Raw genomic sequence first — 16,006 nt, 5'->3', positions numbered from 1 at the left:
TGAACCCAGGAGGCGGAGGTTGCAGTGAGCCAAGATCATGCCATTGTACTCCAGCCTGGGGAATAAGAGAGAAACTCCATCTCAAAAAAAAAAAAAAAAAGAGAAATCCATTCCCGGGCCATACGTTCGCATTGGGCATGTCTTAAAGAGAAGCATTCCCAGCCTCCTGGGAGAGGAGAGACATGACCTGGGTTTGGCCACTGGGAGACACTGCTGAGCCTGCCCAGCTCAGTGCATTGTCTCTGCTGAGTGTCTGGTCCTCAGTGTATGTTCTCTACTGCTTCACGCCTTAAACGTAACCTGGCTGCTTGCTCCTGCAGAAGACACATTGGTTTTCCAGCCGAACCTGTGGGCAGGGGGCAAGTGTCTCTACTTCAGAGATAAAGTACTAAGAAGCCCCTGTGACCACACATCTTATGCCACTTCCTTTGAGGCAGCTATTTCAGTTTTAAAGCCATCATTTTGTTCTCTATATTTCCAATTTTTCTATCCATGTGGTAGAGGCAGCCTCCGAGATGGTGCCCAATAATTCCAGGCTCCTGGTACTCACGCCCTTGTATAGTGCCACACTGTATGTGGCGTGGTCTGTGTGATCATTAGCATATGGCAAAAATGATAGTATGTCACTGCTAGGTTCTCTCTTTCTGTCTCTCTCTCCACCCACGTCTTCTCTCATCACCTGCTTTGGGGAAGCCTGCACCCCTATCATGAGCAGCCCTAGAGAGAAGCATACATGGCAAGGAAGGAGACCAACAGCAAGTGAGTGAGCTTGAAAGCAAGTCTTCTGGCCAGGCGCGGCGACTCACACCTGTAATCCCAGCACTTTGGGAGGCCAAGGCAGGCGGATCACCTGAGGTCGAGAGTTCAAGACCAGCCTGACCAACATGGAGAAACCCCGTCTCCACTAAAAATACAAAATTAGCTGTGTATGGTGGCCCATGCCTGTAATCTCAGCTATTCGGGAGGCTGAAGCAGGAGAATCACTTGAACCCGGGAGGCAGAGGTTGCAGTGAGCTGAGATCGCACCATTGCACTCCAGCCTGGGCAACAAGGGCAAAACTCTGTCTAAAACAAAACAAACAAACAAACAAACGAAAAGCAAGTCTTCCAGCCTCAACCGAGCTTTGAGCTGACTGTAGCCCTGGCTGATCTCTTCGCTACAACCTCATAAGAGTCTCTTCCCTATAATCACCAACACATCCGCTCTCAGATTCCTGACTCTCAGAAACTTGTGAGACAATACATTTTTACTGTGGTTTGAAGCTGCTAAATTTTGGGATCCTTTGCTATATATAACTAATACAGTGCATGCCTCAATTGTTGGCGTACCGTAAAAGGGATTAAAGGGTGTTATTGATTAGCTCCCTACAATTTCAACAGATGATGAGATCAGAGGCATGACAGCCGGTAAACTACACCCTACTCTGGATGAAGACAGTGCAGGGTATTTGATTATGCACCTGGCAGTTTGAATCCTGACTCTGCAGTCGCTTCCTCCCGCCTGACTGTAGGCAAAAGTCATGTCGGCACTCTAAGCCTCAGCCTCTCCATTGAATGAATGGAGATGATAATACCTACCTCATGAAATTATTGTAAGGATCAAAGGACATAATGCATGTAAAAAATGTAAGTGTGACGGCCAGGCCTGGTGGCTCACGCCTGTAATCCAAGCACTTTGGAGGCCAAGGCAGGCAGATCGCCTGAGGTCAGGAGTTCAACACCAGCCTGACCAACATGGTGAAACCCCGTCTTTAAAAAATAAATAAATAAATAATAATAATAATAAAGTAAGTGTGACTGTTCCCTGCGTATGAGCCATTAACATGAATTTCTGCCATCTCCTATCATGAACTCACAGGTGCTGAGGGACACACCTCTTCATCACCGCCCCCAACCTATCATTCATCCTTCCATAGGGTGGGGGTGAGAGGAGGACCCTGGTTGGGGTCGCTAAGTGGGATATGCTTATAAAATAGCGAATACATATTTGCCTTTTGGAAATCACCTTAAATCTCACTTTCATTGGTGCAAACCACCAAATGATCCCACACATTGGACGTGAGTGTGCACAGACAACCAGCTCTCCTCCCTGATTCGGTTGAAGGACATCTGGGACAACTGGTCCCCTTCAGAGCAGGTCCTTTTTTTTCTTTTCGGGGCAGAATAGAGTCTGATTATTTTATCAAGAGTTATTCCCAAGCGATGCATCCCTAACAGACATTCAGGCGCTGGAAAGCAAGCATAATGCCCCAGTATTAAGTTTACTCGGCTAATTTTAAACCTCTGGGCATCCATCATGTACTTAGCTCCAAATTATACGTTCGGTCTGGGTTTTTCTTAGGCCTCATCTGCACAGCAGGTAAATAAAACAGCTCTGTGAAGGAACCATAAAAAGATTTGTAAGGGCTCAGTGTTTCTGGCCTCAGCCAGGGCTGCAAGTCGCCTGTCCAGGGGAGATGTCGTCTAGCTACTGTGCAGTTGGCAATTCTAGGACTGTAAGACCACACAGGATAAATAACAGCCCAGGTTACTGGAGGTCACCAGCCCAAGAAGTCCTCAGCCTGGACCTCTCCTGGCTAAATCATTTGCCATCAAAACCAGCCCGTTCTTCCTGCTGTCTCTGGAAATGATCACTCCAGGACATTTGCAGTGACTGTCCTGGCCGCGAGAAGGCAGCAGGGTAACATTCCGCCGGGGGTGCCAGGCCAAGAAGAAATGGTTTGGCATTCTCCTTTCTGTCTCCCAGGGTGATGCCTGGAGAGAGAACAAATATAGCATAAACAATAGTCGAAGGCTGCAATTTCAGTGCCGCAGCCTCGGACGCCAGCTTCTTCTCTTTCTTTCTTTCTTAGACTTTTCTTTTTTTTTTAATGTAATGAGAGAGAAATGTGCCGGGTGTTTGGAAATAGAATTCTTCTTTTTCGGGTCAGAGTCTAGGCTCAGATTTGCCTGGTTGGAACAGAGCCCTGTTTCTTCTAATACGAATTAATAAATTCATTCACTCACTCAGCTGCAGGTTTCCGAGCACATACCAGGCTGCTCGGTGTCAAGACAAGCTGGGCACTTTGCGGGGACACCAGGAATGCTAAGGACTTCCCAGCGGGGAGTTGGGGAGGTGGGTGCCATTGGGGTGTAGGTAGGAGCTGGGCCAGGTGTCACTGAGGGGGTGGCTTTTGAGGTAGGGTTAAAGGAAGGACCTGACCGTGCAGGTAAGTGTCCAAGGTGCAAGGGGAGTGGAAACTTCAGACAGAAGTGGGGGCGTGAGCGACGACACTGAGCTGGCTGTCAGGAGCGAGCGGTGGGCAGTTTGGGTCATCGCTGGGCCGGAGTCACCATCCCCTCAGCCTTCTAGTCTAACTCCCTGCTACTCCTCAGACCTCCACTCCACATCAGCCTCACTCAGCAGCTAGTAGGGTCTTTAAAAATATTAATCCTGGGCCGGGCGTAGTGGCTGACCCCTGTAATTTCAGCACTTTGGGAGGCCGAGGTGGGCGGATCACTGAGGTCAGGAGTTTGAGACTAGCCTGGCCAACATGGTGAAACACCGTCTCTACTAAAAATACAAAAATTAGCCAGGCGTGGTGGCGGAGGCCTGTAATCCCAGCTACCTGGCAGGCTGAGGCAGGAGAATCGCTTGAACCTGGGAGGCAGAGGTTGCAGTGAGCTGAGATCATGCCACTGCACTCCAGCCTGGGCAATAGGGCACGGGCGTGGTGGCTCACACCTGTAATCCTAGCACTTTGGGAGGCCAAGGTGCAAGGATTGCTTGAGGTCAAGAGTTCAAGACCAACCTGGCTAACACAGCAAGACCCCCTCTCTTTTTAAAAAAATAAATAAGAAAAAAAAATTAATTTGATCAAGCCCATCCCTCGTGCAAATCTCCCCCAGGGGTTTCCCAGCTTACCAGTCTCGGGGCTACCACAGCCTGCCCCCCGATCTCTCCCGCACACCCCTCTGAGCGCCTCTCGTGCCTTCTGCCTTCCAGAACACACTGGCCTCCTTTCAAATTCTGGAACTTTCCAAGCCTTAGGGCTATAGGACTTACTGTTCCTTCGACCAGGCCCTGCTTCTTGGGTGTGTGACCCTGAGCACTCTGCCTTCCATCCTGGAATTTCTCATCATTTTGGAGCAGGGCCTCACATTTAGTTATGGGTTGCGCCCTGTGAATGTGTAGCGAGTCCTGCCTCTACCCAGAACGTGTAATGTTTGGTGGGCTCCGCTCCTTCAGTCAGCCAGGTCTGCTCTGCTCAAGCGTCACCTCCTCAGAAGGGCCTTCCCTGGCCACCTGTCCAAAGGAGCCGCACCCGAATCTCTCGATCCCAGAACCACTTTCTTCTCCTCATGACACCATCCCACCCGAAGTGACCCCGTCCTTCACCTCTCTCCCTGTCTGCTGTCTGCTCTCTGCCTGCTCCTGTTCACACCCACCTGCCTGCAGCCGTGTTCCCCACTCAGAGCCCAGAACTGGCCGCCCCGTCGGCACTTGGTGCCTGCGAGTGTCGTGAAGAGGATGGCCCTTGGGAGGGGGAGGGTGGGTAGAGGGTTCGATGGGGCAGGGGAGGAGTGGTCAGGGGCCGGTGGGCTTTCTGCTCACCCCCTGTGGAATAGTTGCCAACTCTGAGTGCAGTTAGCAGTCACTTCACTGGTTGCTACTGGGGCCCTGTCCACTTGCGGTGGAGGTCATTGTGTTATCTGCACCATGGGTCACTCAGCAGGATTTCTTTCCAGGAGGCCCAGAGTCATCACTAGAACAATCACCCACTCCCCACCTAGAGAGGAGTCAGCACCAGAATCAGAGACATGGGAGGAGGAAGATCAGGGTGATTTTTTTTTGGTTTTGTTTTTTTTTTTGAGATGGAGTCTCGCTCTGTCGCCCAGGCTGGAGTGCAGTGGCTCAATCTCGGCTCACTGCAACCTCCACCTCCTGGGTTCAAGCAATTCTCCTGCCTCAGCCTCTCAAGTAGCTAGGATTATAGGCACAGGCCACCACGCCGGCTAATTTTTTTGTGTTTTTAGTAGAGGTGGGGTTTCACCATATTGGCCAGGCTGGTCTCAAACTCCTGATCTTGTGATCCACCCACCTCAGCCTCTCAAAGTGCTGGGATTACAGGCATGAGCCACTGTGCCTGGCCTTGTTTTTGTTTTTTGAGACAGGGTTTCACTCTGTCACCCAGGCTGGAGAGTGATCATGGCTCAGTGCAACCTCAACTCCCTGGGCTCAACTGATCCTCCTGCCTCATCTGCCAAGTAGCTGGGACTACAGGTGCACACCACCTCACCAGGCAAATTTTTAATTTGAACTTCTGTCCTCACGCAGTCCTCCCACCTCAGCCTCCCAAAGTGCTGGGATTACAGGCCTGAGCCACTACAGTCAGCCTTTTGAGTTTGCTATCCGGTTGGTGACTTTTGTTTGTCTTTGACGATCCAAGCTTCTTCTTCCTCTAATGGATAATAGAGTCAGGCTGTTTTCTCTTCTTTTATTTTATTTTATTTTATTATTATTTTTTTTGAGACGGAGTTTCGCTCTTGTTACCCAGGCCGGAGTGCAATGGCACGATCTCAGCTCACTGCAACCTCTGCCTCCTGGGTTCAGGCAATTCTCCTGCCTCAGCCTCCTGAGTAGCTGGGATTACAGGCACGCGCCACCATGCCCAGCTAATTTTTTGTATTTTCAGTAGAGACGGGGTTTCACCATGTTGACCAGGATGGTCTCGATCTCTTGACCTCGTGATCCACCCACCTCAGCCTCCCAAAGTGTTCTCTTTTAAAATCTTTGCTCAGCCTGAGTGTGCAGGCCCAGGCAAGGCAGCTCCCCTGGACCATGCCAGCATTGCTCTGCTATGTGTCCCGTTACCTGGCACGACCTTTGGGGCCGGATAACTGTGAGGGGAGGGAATTCTCTGACGTCAGCGGTTGATCTGTGTCCTTAAGCCAGAGAAGAAACAGACTGGCATTTTCTCTCCAATTTGGAGCCTCTCAGACCTAATCCCGGAGACAAAGGAAGGGCTGTCCATCCAGGCAGGGCTGTTTATAGCTCCTGCGCGCTTGGCAGCTTGATGCAAGTTAAGTCAGGCTTGAGTTATTGACTAAATGTTTGCCTGTGCATCTCCAGGTTAGAGTCATCCTGCAGCAGAGCCCTTGAAGGACATCCGGAATGGCACAGCTGCTGCCTCTGCGCCTGTGTTTTGCTAACGGATGAAGTTTCTTCCGAAATTTCTCCAGCATGAAAAAAATAACTGATTTAAGGCTTGGGAGGGCAAATGTTTCCAATGGTACTGTATGCTTTGTATCGTTCAGTTAAGAATGTGCCTTTCTTACTATGATGGTGGTTGGCTGTGATTTACCCAGAACTAGAGGACAGGACTGTCTCCCTCTTGGAGAGATGGAGCTTCTTATTTAATTAATTCAAGAAATGATCATCTACTCTGGAACAAGCAGAGTGGGAGGCTCACTTTGAGGGGAAATGAAAGAGAATAAAAATTGCTGTTGGGGTAGGCACAGTGGCTTACACATATAATCCCAGCCCTTTGGGAGGCTTGGGTGGGGAGGATCACTTGAGGCCAGGAGTACAAGAGCAGCCTGGGTAATAAAGCGAGACATCAACTGCTGATTCCGTGTCAGACGCTGACCAGGTATAATACGTGTGTGAGCTTATCACATCCTCCAGCCACTCTCTAGGAGGTGTAATTATTATTCCCATTTCACAGCCGAGGAATCTGAGGGCTAGAGTCCTAGATTCCATGGCTTCCTGAGTGCAAAGCCACATGAGGAGTCACCCAGTGAATACATGGAGAGCTCGGATTGGAACCATGGGTCCAACTCCAGGGTCCAGCCTCATCTACCATCACCCCACCATGCCCTGCAGCTTCTTTCCTGTTTGGGAAGAAAGAAAATGACCCAAACTCATGGGCTTTGCTTACAAGCTCACGATGGGTCAGCCAGCCCCAGTGAAAACTGCCTGAGTTCCACAACCTCTCTTGTCTGTGATCTTTGGAGGAATTGCCCCATTTGCGCTGTGCAGCAGAGAAACCTGGCATCGGACACTTTTTCAGGTGTAGTGCTGGCTGGGCTGCCACTGAGAAGTGTGCAGGTTACATACCACACACCTCCAGGGGGCGCCACTCATGGAAACTGCTATCTCCTGCAGTAGCGCAATGGCTAATTGGACTGTTACTGTATGCAGTGGCCCTCAGTTGAGATTCATTGCCTTAAGAAGGAGAGTCAAAATAAAGGGGCTGAGAGGGTAAAATGAGCTGGAGGAAGGAGGGAAATGATTGAGGATGGACACCACCTGGCCAGATATGGCTCAGTGCCAACAATAGGAAAGAAAATGGTTTTGTGGTTGTTTTGAGATGCAGTCTCACTCTGTCGCCCAGGCTGGAGTGCAGTGGCACGATCTCGGCTCACTGCAACCTCCGCCTCCCGGGTTCAGGCGATTCTCCTGCCTCAGTCTCCTGAGTAGCTGGGATTACAGGCACCTGCCACCACACCCGGCTAATTTTTGTAGTGGTTTTTTTAGTAGAGATGGGGTTTCACCATTTTGTCCAGGCCGGTCTTGAACTCCTGACCTCATGATCCACCCGCCTCGGCCTCCCAAAGTGCTGGGATCATAGGCATGAACCACTGCACCCAGCCTAATTTTTGTATTTTTAGTAGAGACTGGGTTTCGCCATTTTGGCCAGGCCAGTCTTGAACTCCTGACCTCGTGATCCACCTGCCTCAGCCTCCCAAAGTGCTGGGATTACAGGCGTCAGCCACCGGGATTACATGCCCAGCCAAGAAATTAGTTTTATCAAACTTGTATTAGCTACTGCTGTAGAACAAAGGAACCTAGAATTTAGCAGCTTGAAACCACAAACATTTATGATTTCACAGGTTTTGTGGGTCAGGAATCTGGGAGCAGCTTCACTGTATGGTTCAAGATCTCTCTGGAGAATGTGTTCAGATGTCTGAAGGGGCTGCAGTTGTCTGGGGCTGGAGAATCAGCATCCAAGCTCACTCATGTGGCTTTTGGAGGAAGCCTCAGTTTCTTGCTGGCTCTTGATAGGAGACTGCAGCTCTTTGCCAGATGGGCTTCGTCACAGACTCAGTGTCTTCACCACATGGCAGGTGACTTTCCCCAGAGTGAGTGACTTGAGAGACAGAGAGAACCCAAGATGGAAGTTGCCATCTTTTTATAACCTAATATCAGAATTGGCATACCATGTGCTGTTGGCCAGGGGGAGCACCCTAGCACAGTGTGGGAGGGGATTCCACAGGGATGTGAATACTAGGAAGGGGGACCATTTGGGGCCATCTTAGAGGCTGACCACCACACAGCTAAGGAGTACTGGCATCCTTAGAAAAGCAAATTTGGAAGTCAATGGCTGGATTTGCTAGCCTGGGCTTCCTGGACTCCTCAGGCCTTCAGGAGTTTCAGCAGTGGAGATCTTTCACTCCTGACATGTGTCCCAGAGAGGTGCACTCCTCCCGGTCCTTTCCAGACTGGCCTTAAGTGGTTGGGTCCTTGTCTTATCACCCATTCAGCCTTGCCCAAGCTGATATGTCAGCCAACAGATTTCAGAAAGAGTTTTGGATCTGAGGTCTGAACAGCACAAGCTGGTTTCCTCACCCTCTTAAAGGACCCTTGAGAAAGCAACTTCTTAGAAACTGGGGCTGCGGGCCGGGCGCGGTGGCTCTCGTCTGTAATCTCAGCACTTTGGGTGGCCGAGGAGAGTGGATCACGAGGTCAGGAGAGCGAGACCATCCTGGCCAACATGGTGAAATGCTGTCTTTACTAAAAGTACAAAAAATTAGCCGGGGGTGGTGGCGCGCACCTGTAGTCCCGGCTACTTGGGAGGCTGAGGCAGGAGAATCGCTTGAACCTGGGACACGGAGGTTGCAGTAAGCCAAGATCACACCACTGCACTCTAGCCTGGGTGACAAGAGCGAGACTCTGTCTAAAAGGAAAAAAAAAAAGAAACCGGGGCTGCGCCCCGTCTCACGTCGCAGCTGAGGTTGTTACTGTTGGGGTTGTTTTGTTGAGGGTTCTTGTTTTAGTGCCTTAAATCAGGCAGCTGTGGTGGAGGTGAACTAGCCTGGCCCACACTTGCTCCAACCTGGGTTTGCATTCCAGCCCTGCCACTGCCGCTTTGTGAACATGGATACTTCCTTAATTTTCCTAAATTTTATTATTACATCTCCCAAAAAGGAGATAATCTCTAGCTCGCAGAATTGAGGTGGCAGCCAAATTAGATACTGTGTGAAAATGCTTAGCCAGGTGCCCCAGACTTAGAAACTCTCCAGTAAACGGTTGTTGACATTGAAACGATTGTACCACATGAAGAAATAACCACAGCTATTTTATGCCACGTTTTTCAGAACACGATTTCTTTAAATATAAGAAAACGGTCAGTTGCAGCTAAAAAGTGATCACGTGAAAAGGTTTGCTATAGCCTTAGCTGTGGTTTTATTACCTCCTAGAGCCTAAGAATATTCTAAGGAACCACTTTTGCAAGGAAAGTAATAGAAAAAGTGATTCGGGCTATAAAAATTTCAATTTCAACTTTCCAGGAACACATCTCATCCTTGAAGTGACAGGCATGTATGTTCCAGATGAGATGAGAAATCCCCTCACTCCCTTTTGCTCATCTCTTCCTTCATAATCAGGCAATAGGTATGTGTGGGAAGTAGAAAAGTTCCCTTTTAAAGTTTCCTTTCCGGCCAGGCGCGGTGGCTCACTCCTGTAATCCCAGCACTTTGGGAGGCCAAGGCGGGTGGATCATGAGGTCAAGAGATCAAGACCATCCTGGTCAACATGGTGAAACCCTGTCTCTACTGAAAATACAAAAAATTAGCTGGGCATGGTGGTGCGTGCCTGTAGTCCCAGCTACTCAAGAGGCTGAGGCAGGAGAATTGCCTGAACCCAGGAGGTGGAGGTTGCGGTGAGCCGAGATCGCGCCATTGCACTCCAGCCTGGGTAACAAAAGCGAAACTCCGTCTCAAAAAAAAAAAATAAAATTAAGTTTCCTTTCTTGTTAGAGAATAAGTGTGCTAATAACTTTGTTAAGCCCTATCCTATGTAGCTGCTAGACATGCCATGCTTACAGGCTCATAGTACATTCTCTGTCCTTGTATTTTAACCAAGATATCTGTGCTGGACATGCTCACAGGCACATCCCAGCTCTCCATTGCTTTACCTGTTTAGAAAAGTTTTAAGTTGTTAGCCAATCGGGTTTTAGTTTAGATTGTGAGGTCTGGCTCCAGCCAATGGAAATCAGACACAGCAGTAAGGACGACCCCCAAATGCGTAAGGGATAAATTTGTATGTTCTTTGTACTCTCATGGCAAGATGGCTAGTGAGAGTGCCCTTCCTGCAGTCCAGGAAGTAAAATTTGTGTTGCTGAAAGATCTTTAGTCTCAGTGCTAATTTTCCTTTGTGGCACCAAGCATCTATTTCCAACATTTATTTCCAACAGTATGTTTTAGCAAAAACTATCACCTCACAAGTTTTCTGAGAGTCTCAGCAAGGTCTTTCTCATCTAAGATATATTCCTGTTTTCCAGGCAGCAATCCCTCCCCACCCCAATATGCATTATCATTCTGTGCAGATGCCTGCCTCCGTAAATTCCACACTTAGGGGTATTGAAAGTCACCGCAATTCCGAGGCAAGTGTCACCCATCAACAGCTCCCGAATAACTAAGCAGGAGTGGGAAATGGAGCGTCACAATGTGAGACTCATTTTCTGCCCTTACTGGAGCTCGTGATTAAGCTGAGGAAACACCCTCTTAGTATGTGTGTCTTGCATTTGCAGGTGAAGGGTAGACCAGATACCCAGAAGGACTCTATTTTGTAGCGCCTGGAAACAGGATGAGAAACTGGTAATTAGGTGTCACTTCCAATGAGGCATTCCCCCTCACCTCCTCTCATCTTTTCTGGCGATAAAATCCACCCTCGGCTGAGGTCATTTGCTCCCTAAAGAATCAGACAGCAGGTCTCCTGTGAGACAGTGGAGCGTTTCCAAATTCAGTGTCTCCAATCTGATGTGAGTGACTCTCCGTAAGTGCTTCCCTTTAAACCCAGAGATGATCAACAGCGTTTCTCTGATGAGCCAACGATGTCCGGATTAGAGTTGAAGGACTGTGGAACCAAGAACTCGCACCCATGGAACTGGGCTCTGCGGTGGGGGCAGTCTTGTGGGACTGAGTCCTAGGGTCCTCAGAATCGTACCTTCCGGCCGGGTGTGGTGGCTCATGCCTGTAATCCCAGCATTTTAGGAGGCTGAGGTGGGCGGATCACCTCAGGTCAAGAGTTCAAGACCAGCCTGGCCAACACGGCGAAACCCCATTTCTACTAAAAATACAAAAATTAGCCAGGTATGGTGGCACGTGCCTGAGGCAGGAGAATCACTTGAACTCAGGAGGCGGAGGTTGCAGTGAGCCGAGAGATCACGCCACTGTGCTCTAGCCTAGACGACAGAGCAAGACTCCATCTCAGAAAAAAAAAAAAAGAGTTGTACCTTCCATTACCTTCCTTTCCTCCCAAGTACTTGGTCCAGGGCTGATTAAGGGCTCTGTGTGCACACAGGAGGTGCTCAATGAATGCTTGCGGACTGACATGGTTCTTCACACACATAATTCGCTCATTTTGCTTAATCTGTTTAATTTCTTGAGTGATTTTAGGCTTGCCATGCCTCGCTTGCCTTTCTCCTCTGTTTCTCAGTCCCCTCTAAGGTCTGCTCTGCCTTCTTCATCGAAGGCCCCACCTGGAAACTGCTAGGACATGTGTTCACGTCTGAACCGATCACCTGGAGATAGGATGCGGTCTGTTAAAGAAAATCATTCGTGACAATTGTAGGCAGTAAGGCAGGCTTTACTCCGGACTACCGAGACAGGTACAGGGATTGCTGTGATGGGATTTTCCGGTAGTGGAGAAAGATTGGCTGAATTCCCAGTACAGGGAAAAGTGAGCATTCATTGCCAGACCTGGGGAGCTGTTGGAAAGACAGGAAAACTGTTGGAAAGAGAAGACAGAAAGCACAGTGAGAAGACAATCAGAACAGGTCCTGGGGAAGGAACCAACAAGCCTCTACTGCAGAGGATAAAGTGAGTGTACCATTCTCTGACCTGCTGGGTGGTAAGTTACCGTGGGCTTATTTCCTCTGTTGACCTAGCCCAGCCACTTAGCAGACAGAAGTTTCCCTAGGGAGGAACCTCGGGCATCATCTAGCCCAACAGCCTTATTTTAGAAACGAGACAGAAGACAAGAGCGGTTAGTGATGTGCTCAAAATGACAGGTGAGTTAGAGGCTGCACTGGCCCCAGGATACCGACCCGCTGACTCATAATTCCGGGCTTTGTCATCTGCCCAGAGCTGTACAGATAGTGACAACCATGGGAGTGCTGGGTCCAACTCCTGCCCCTCCTAAGAGTCAGCCATTAGATATACAGGAATTTTGCAAGTCGGTTGATAAACACAGCTATTATTAAAAATTAAATTATATAAACTTAGGCAAATTATATTAAAAAGGAAAGTAATCATGGATGTTCATAGCGCACTATTTACAATCGCTAAAAGGTAGAAGCCACCCAGATGGCCATCAACAGATGGATAAACAAAATGTGGTCTGTCCATACAATGGACTATTATTCAGCTATAAAAGAAAATGAAGTGCTGGGGTCAGGCACTGTGGCTCATGTCTATAATCCCAGCACATTGGGAGGCCATGGCAGGAGGATCGCTTGGGTTTAAGACCAGCCTGGAGTTCAAGACTAGCCTGGACAACATAGCAAGATCCTGTCTCTACAGAAAATTAAAGAAAAAAAAGTAAGTTGGGCTTGTGTATATACCTGTAGTCTCAGCTACCCACACTGAGGAGGGAGGGTTGCTTGAGGCCAGGAGTTGTGGAGGCTGCAGTGAGCCACTATCATATCATTGCACTCCAGTCTGGGCAACGGAGCAAGACCCCATTTCTAAAACAAAAGAAATGAAGCACTGATACAAACTACAATATGGATGAACTTAGGAAACATTCTACGCTGTGAAAAAAGGCAGACACAAAAGCCACATATTGTATCATTCCATTTATACAGAATATCTCGAATAAGCAAATTGATAGAGTTAGAGATCAGATTCGTGGTTACCAGAGGAAAGGGGACTGGGAATGACTGCTTACTGAGTAGGTAGTTTCTGTTTCGGATGATGAAAAAGTTCTGGAACTGAATAGTGGTGATGGTTATACGACGCCATGAATCTACTTAATGATACTGAATTGTACACAATAAAATGATTAGAAAGGGGCCAGGTGTGGTGGCTCACTCCTGTAATTCCAGCACTTTGGGAGGCCGAGGTGGGCAGATCACGAGGTCAGGAGTTCGAGACCAGCCTGGCCAACATAGTGAAATCCTGTCTCTACTAAAAATACAAAAATTAGCCGGATGTGGTGGTGGGCAGTTGTAATCCCAGCTACTTGGGAGGCTGAGGCAGGAGAATCACTTGAACCCGGAAGGTGGAGGTTGCAGTGAGCTGGGATCGTGCCAATGCACTCTAGCGTGGATGACAGAGAAAGACTCCATCTCAAAAAAAAAAAAAAATGATTAGAATGGAAAAAAATAGAAAAAGTAATATATACTCAAAACCCATCTTTTCCTAATCATTTTACTACTTTTACTATTGCATTCTTGTGGTTATTGATATCTGTGTATCTGTATGGTAGAAATTCTAAATAGAATAGAATAGAAATCCACATCTATTACCAACTCCATGTTCGGTGACAGTCTCTGGGCAACTCGAAATCAGCCATGGTGGGAGTATTTACACCACAGCAATTGGAAAGTACTACATATCAGGACTTAATGCATTGTTTTTTTAAAACATCATGTGCAGTTAAGAAAGGGATGGAGAAAATATGGCCAGGCCCAGTGGCTCATGCCGGTAATCCCAGCACTTTGGAAGGCTGAGGCAGGAAGATCACTTGAGGTCAGGAGTTCTAGACTAGCCTGGCCAACGTGGTGAAACCCTGTCTCTACTAAAAATACAAAAACTAGCTAGGCATGGTGCCACATGCCTGTAACCCCAGCTACTCAGGAGGCTGAAGCATGAAATCACTTGAGCATGGGAGGCAGAGTTTGCAGTGAGTCGAGATCACACTACTGCACTCCAGCCTGGGCAACAGAGACTGTCTCAAAAAAAAAAAAAAATTATCATAAATTATTTTCAAGACCCAGAAACAAAATGTTGGCAGCATTGAGAACAAGGGGGACTGGGACTAGAGTGGATAAAGTAGGTTCCACTTACCTCCACCTGCCAGTGGAAACAAGTTCGTTGTCTCCACCCAGAGGAGCAGGTCTGCAGTGTATTCTTTTTTTTTTTTCCTCCCCTAGACGGAATCTTGCTCTGTCACTCAGACTGGAGTACAGTGGCACGATCTCGGATCACTGCAACCTCTCCCCGCCAGGGTTTAAGAGATTAGCCCGCCTCAGCCTCCAGAGAACCTGGGATTACAGGCGAGCACCATCACGCCTGGCTAATTTTTGTAGTTTTAGTAGAGACGGGCTTTCACCATGTTGTCCAGGCTGGTCTCGAACTCCTGACCTTGTGATCTGCCCGCCTCAGCCTCCCAAAGTGCTGGGATTACAGGTGTAAGCCACCATACCCGGCCAGTGTATTCTTCAAATCTCCTTGCCTCCCAGAGATCAGTCAGGGAACTAAGTTGTTTAATGTTTAAATGAACAAACAAAACAACCCTTGCATCTTGGTTAGCGTGTGTTGCAGCAAATTTGGAGCAAAGCAAATTAGCACCCAAATAATCTATAGTTTCCTTGTATACTTGTCAAGAGAAGCACATCATCTTCTGGGTAATTTGGAAGGATTTCTACAAAAGCGTCAGTACAACGTGCCTCCACAGAGCTCATCTGATTTTTCAAGCCATCCCAAGGAGAGAAATCCTCAGTAGAAATCAGATGTGTCAGGCTGAGTGTAGTGACTCACACCTGTATTCCTAGCACGTTGGGAAGCTGACATGGGAGACTTGCTTGAGGCCAGGAGTTCGAGACCAGCCTGGTCAACACAGCAAGACCCTCATCTCTAAAAAACAGAAAAAAGTTTAAAAAAAAAAAAAGAAAGAAATCAGGTGTGTCGAACTCTTCTGCTCTCACGTATTTGAGCAAAGGATGAATGTTTCATGGCCTTCAGAGGCAAAGGGGAAAACGGGCCTTACATTTGCAAAGCATTTGAGATTTCCCAGGAGCTCCACAGATTATTCAACCTAAGCCTTGCAGCAAAGTTGAGAAAAGGGTGCTGTTGGAGTATTCTACGTGGGGTGAGGACACCGGGGCTTAGAGGGAGAGGCTGTTTCATCTCTCTTTGTAGGAGGTGTCAGATTTGAATTCCAGCCAGAAGACAAGCAAGACCCAATTGATAAAAGGGGGAGGGAGTTGTATTTACAACTTTCTGATCATCACGATGCCCAGTGATGAAGAGGGTCACTTCAGGGAGGAACGGTTATAGCTATTAGGAACATCTGCATAGCTAGAAAAGAAACTAAGAAAGCGTAGGCTACACGCATCAGGCTTCCTGGTAACTGATAGACAGGTAGAGGGATGGAGGCACGAGCAGGGAGGTGCTGGAGAGACCTGATTAATACCATCCCTCGTCCTTAGCAGGGCTCAGACCGATGGAGAAATAACGGAACCGTTTGTGGACGGAGGACTGAAACATTCTCTTCGTTACTAAGAAAGCTGACCATGAGAAAGATGTCGTTTAAGTCTGAAAGCAAGTGCACATTCTGCAATGGAAACAGACAGATGTGCCTGCCCAGGTGTAGGCAGAGCAGGGCCAGCGTGGGCCTCCCCAGTCCTAAGGTGGAGCTGCCTCCATAAACCCCCAGGTAGGAGAACAAGCCCCAGAAGGAAGAGAGAGAGGAGAGGCCGGGCTAGGCATGTTCAGTTTCTCCAAGTTGCCCTTCTTCCCACCGGAGGAATGGGTGCCAAGGGCAAAAGCAGCTCTCTCACTAGCAGGAAACATCATC

At 48.4% G+C, this 16,006-nt stretch overlaps 1 protein-coding gene across 1 annotated transcript in view; it reads left to right on the top strand.

Annotated features, from left to right (window-relative positions):
• The window catches only part of LRRC38 (leucine rich repeat containing 38), a 90,114-nt gene that overhangs the window by 12,218 nt on the left and 61,890 nt on the right, over positions 1 to 16,006 (top strand). Inside the window, 1 exon segment of the mRNA XM_064363702.1 lies at positions 4,439 to 4,531. Coding sequence (XP_064219772.1) covers positions 4,439 to 4,531 — 93 coding nt within the window.

This window comes from Aotus nancymaae, unplaced genomic scaffold (assembly GCF_030222135.1).
Source record: "Aotus nancymaae isolate 86718 unplaced genomic scaffold, 86718_ANA_hifiasm-v0.15.2.pri h1tg000053l, whole genome shotgun sequence".
NCBI lineage: Eukaryota > Metazoa > Chordata > Mammalia > Primates > Aotidae > Aotus > Aotus nancymaae.
This window is presented reverse-complemented; position numbering and strand designations above follow the sequence as displayed.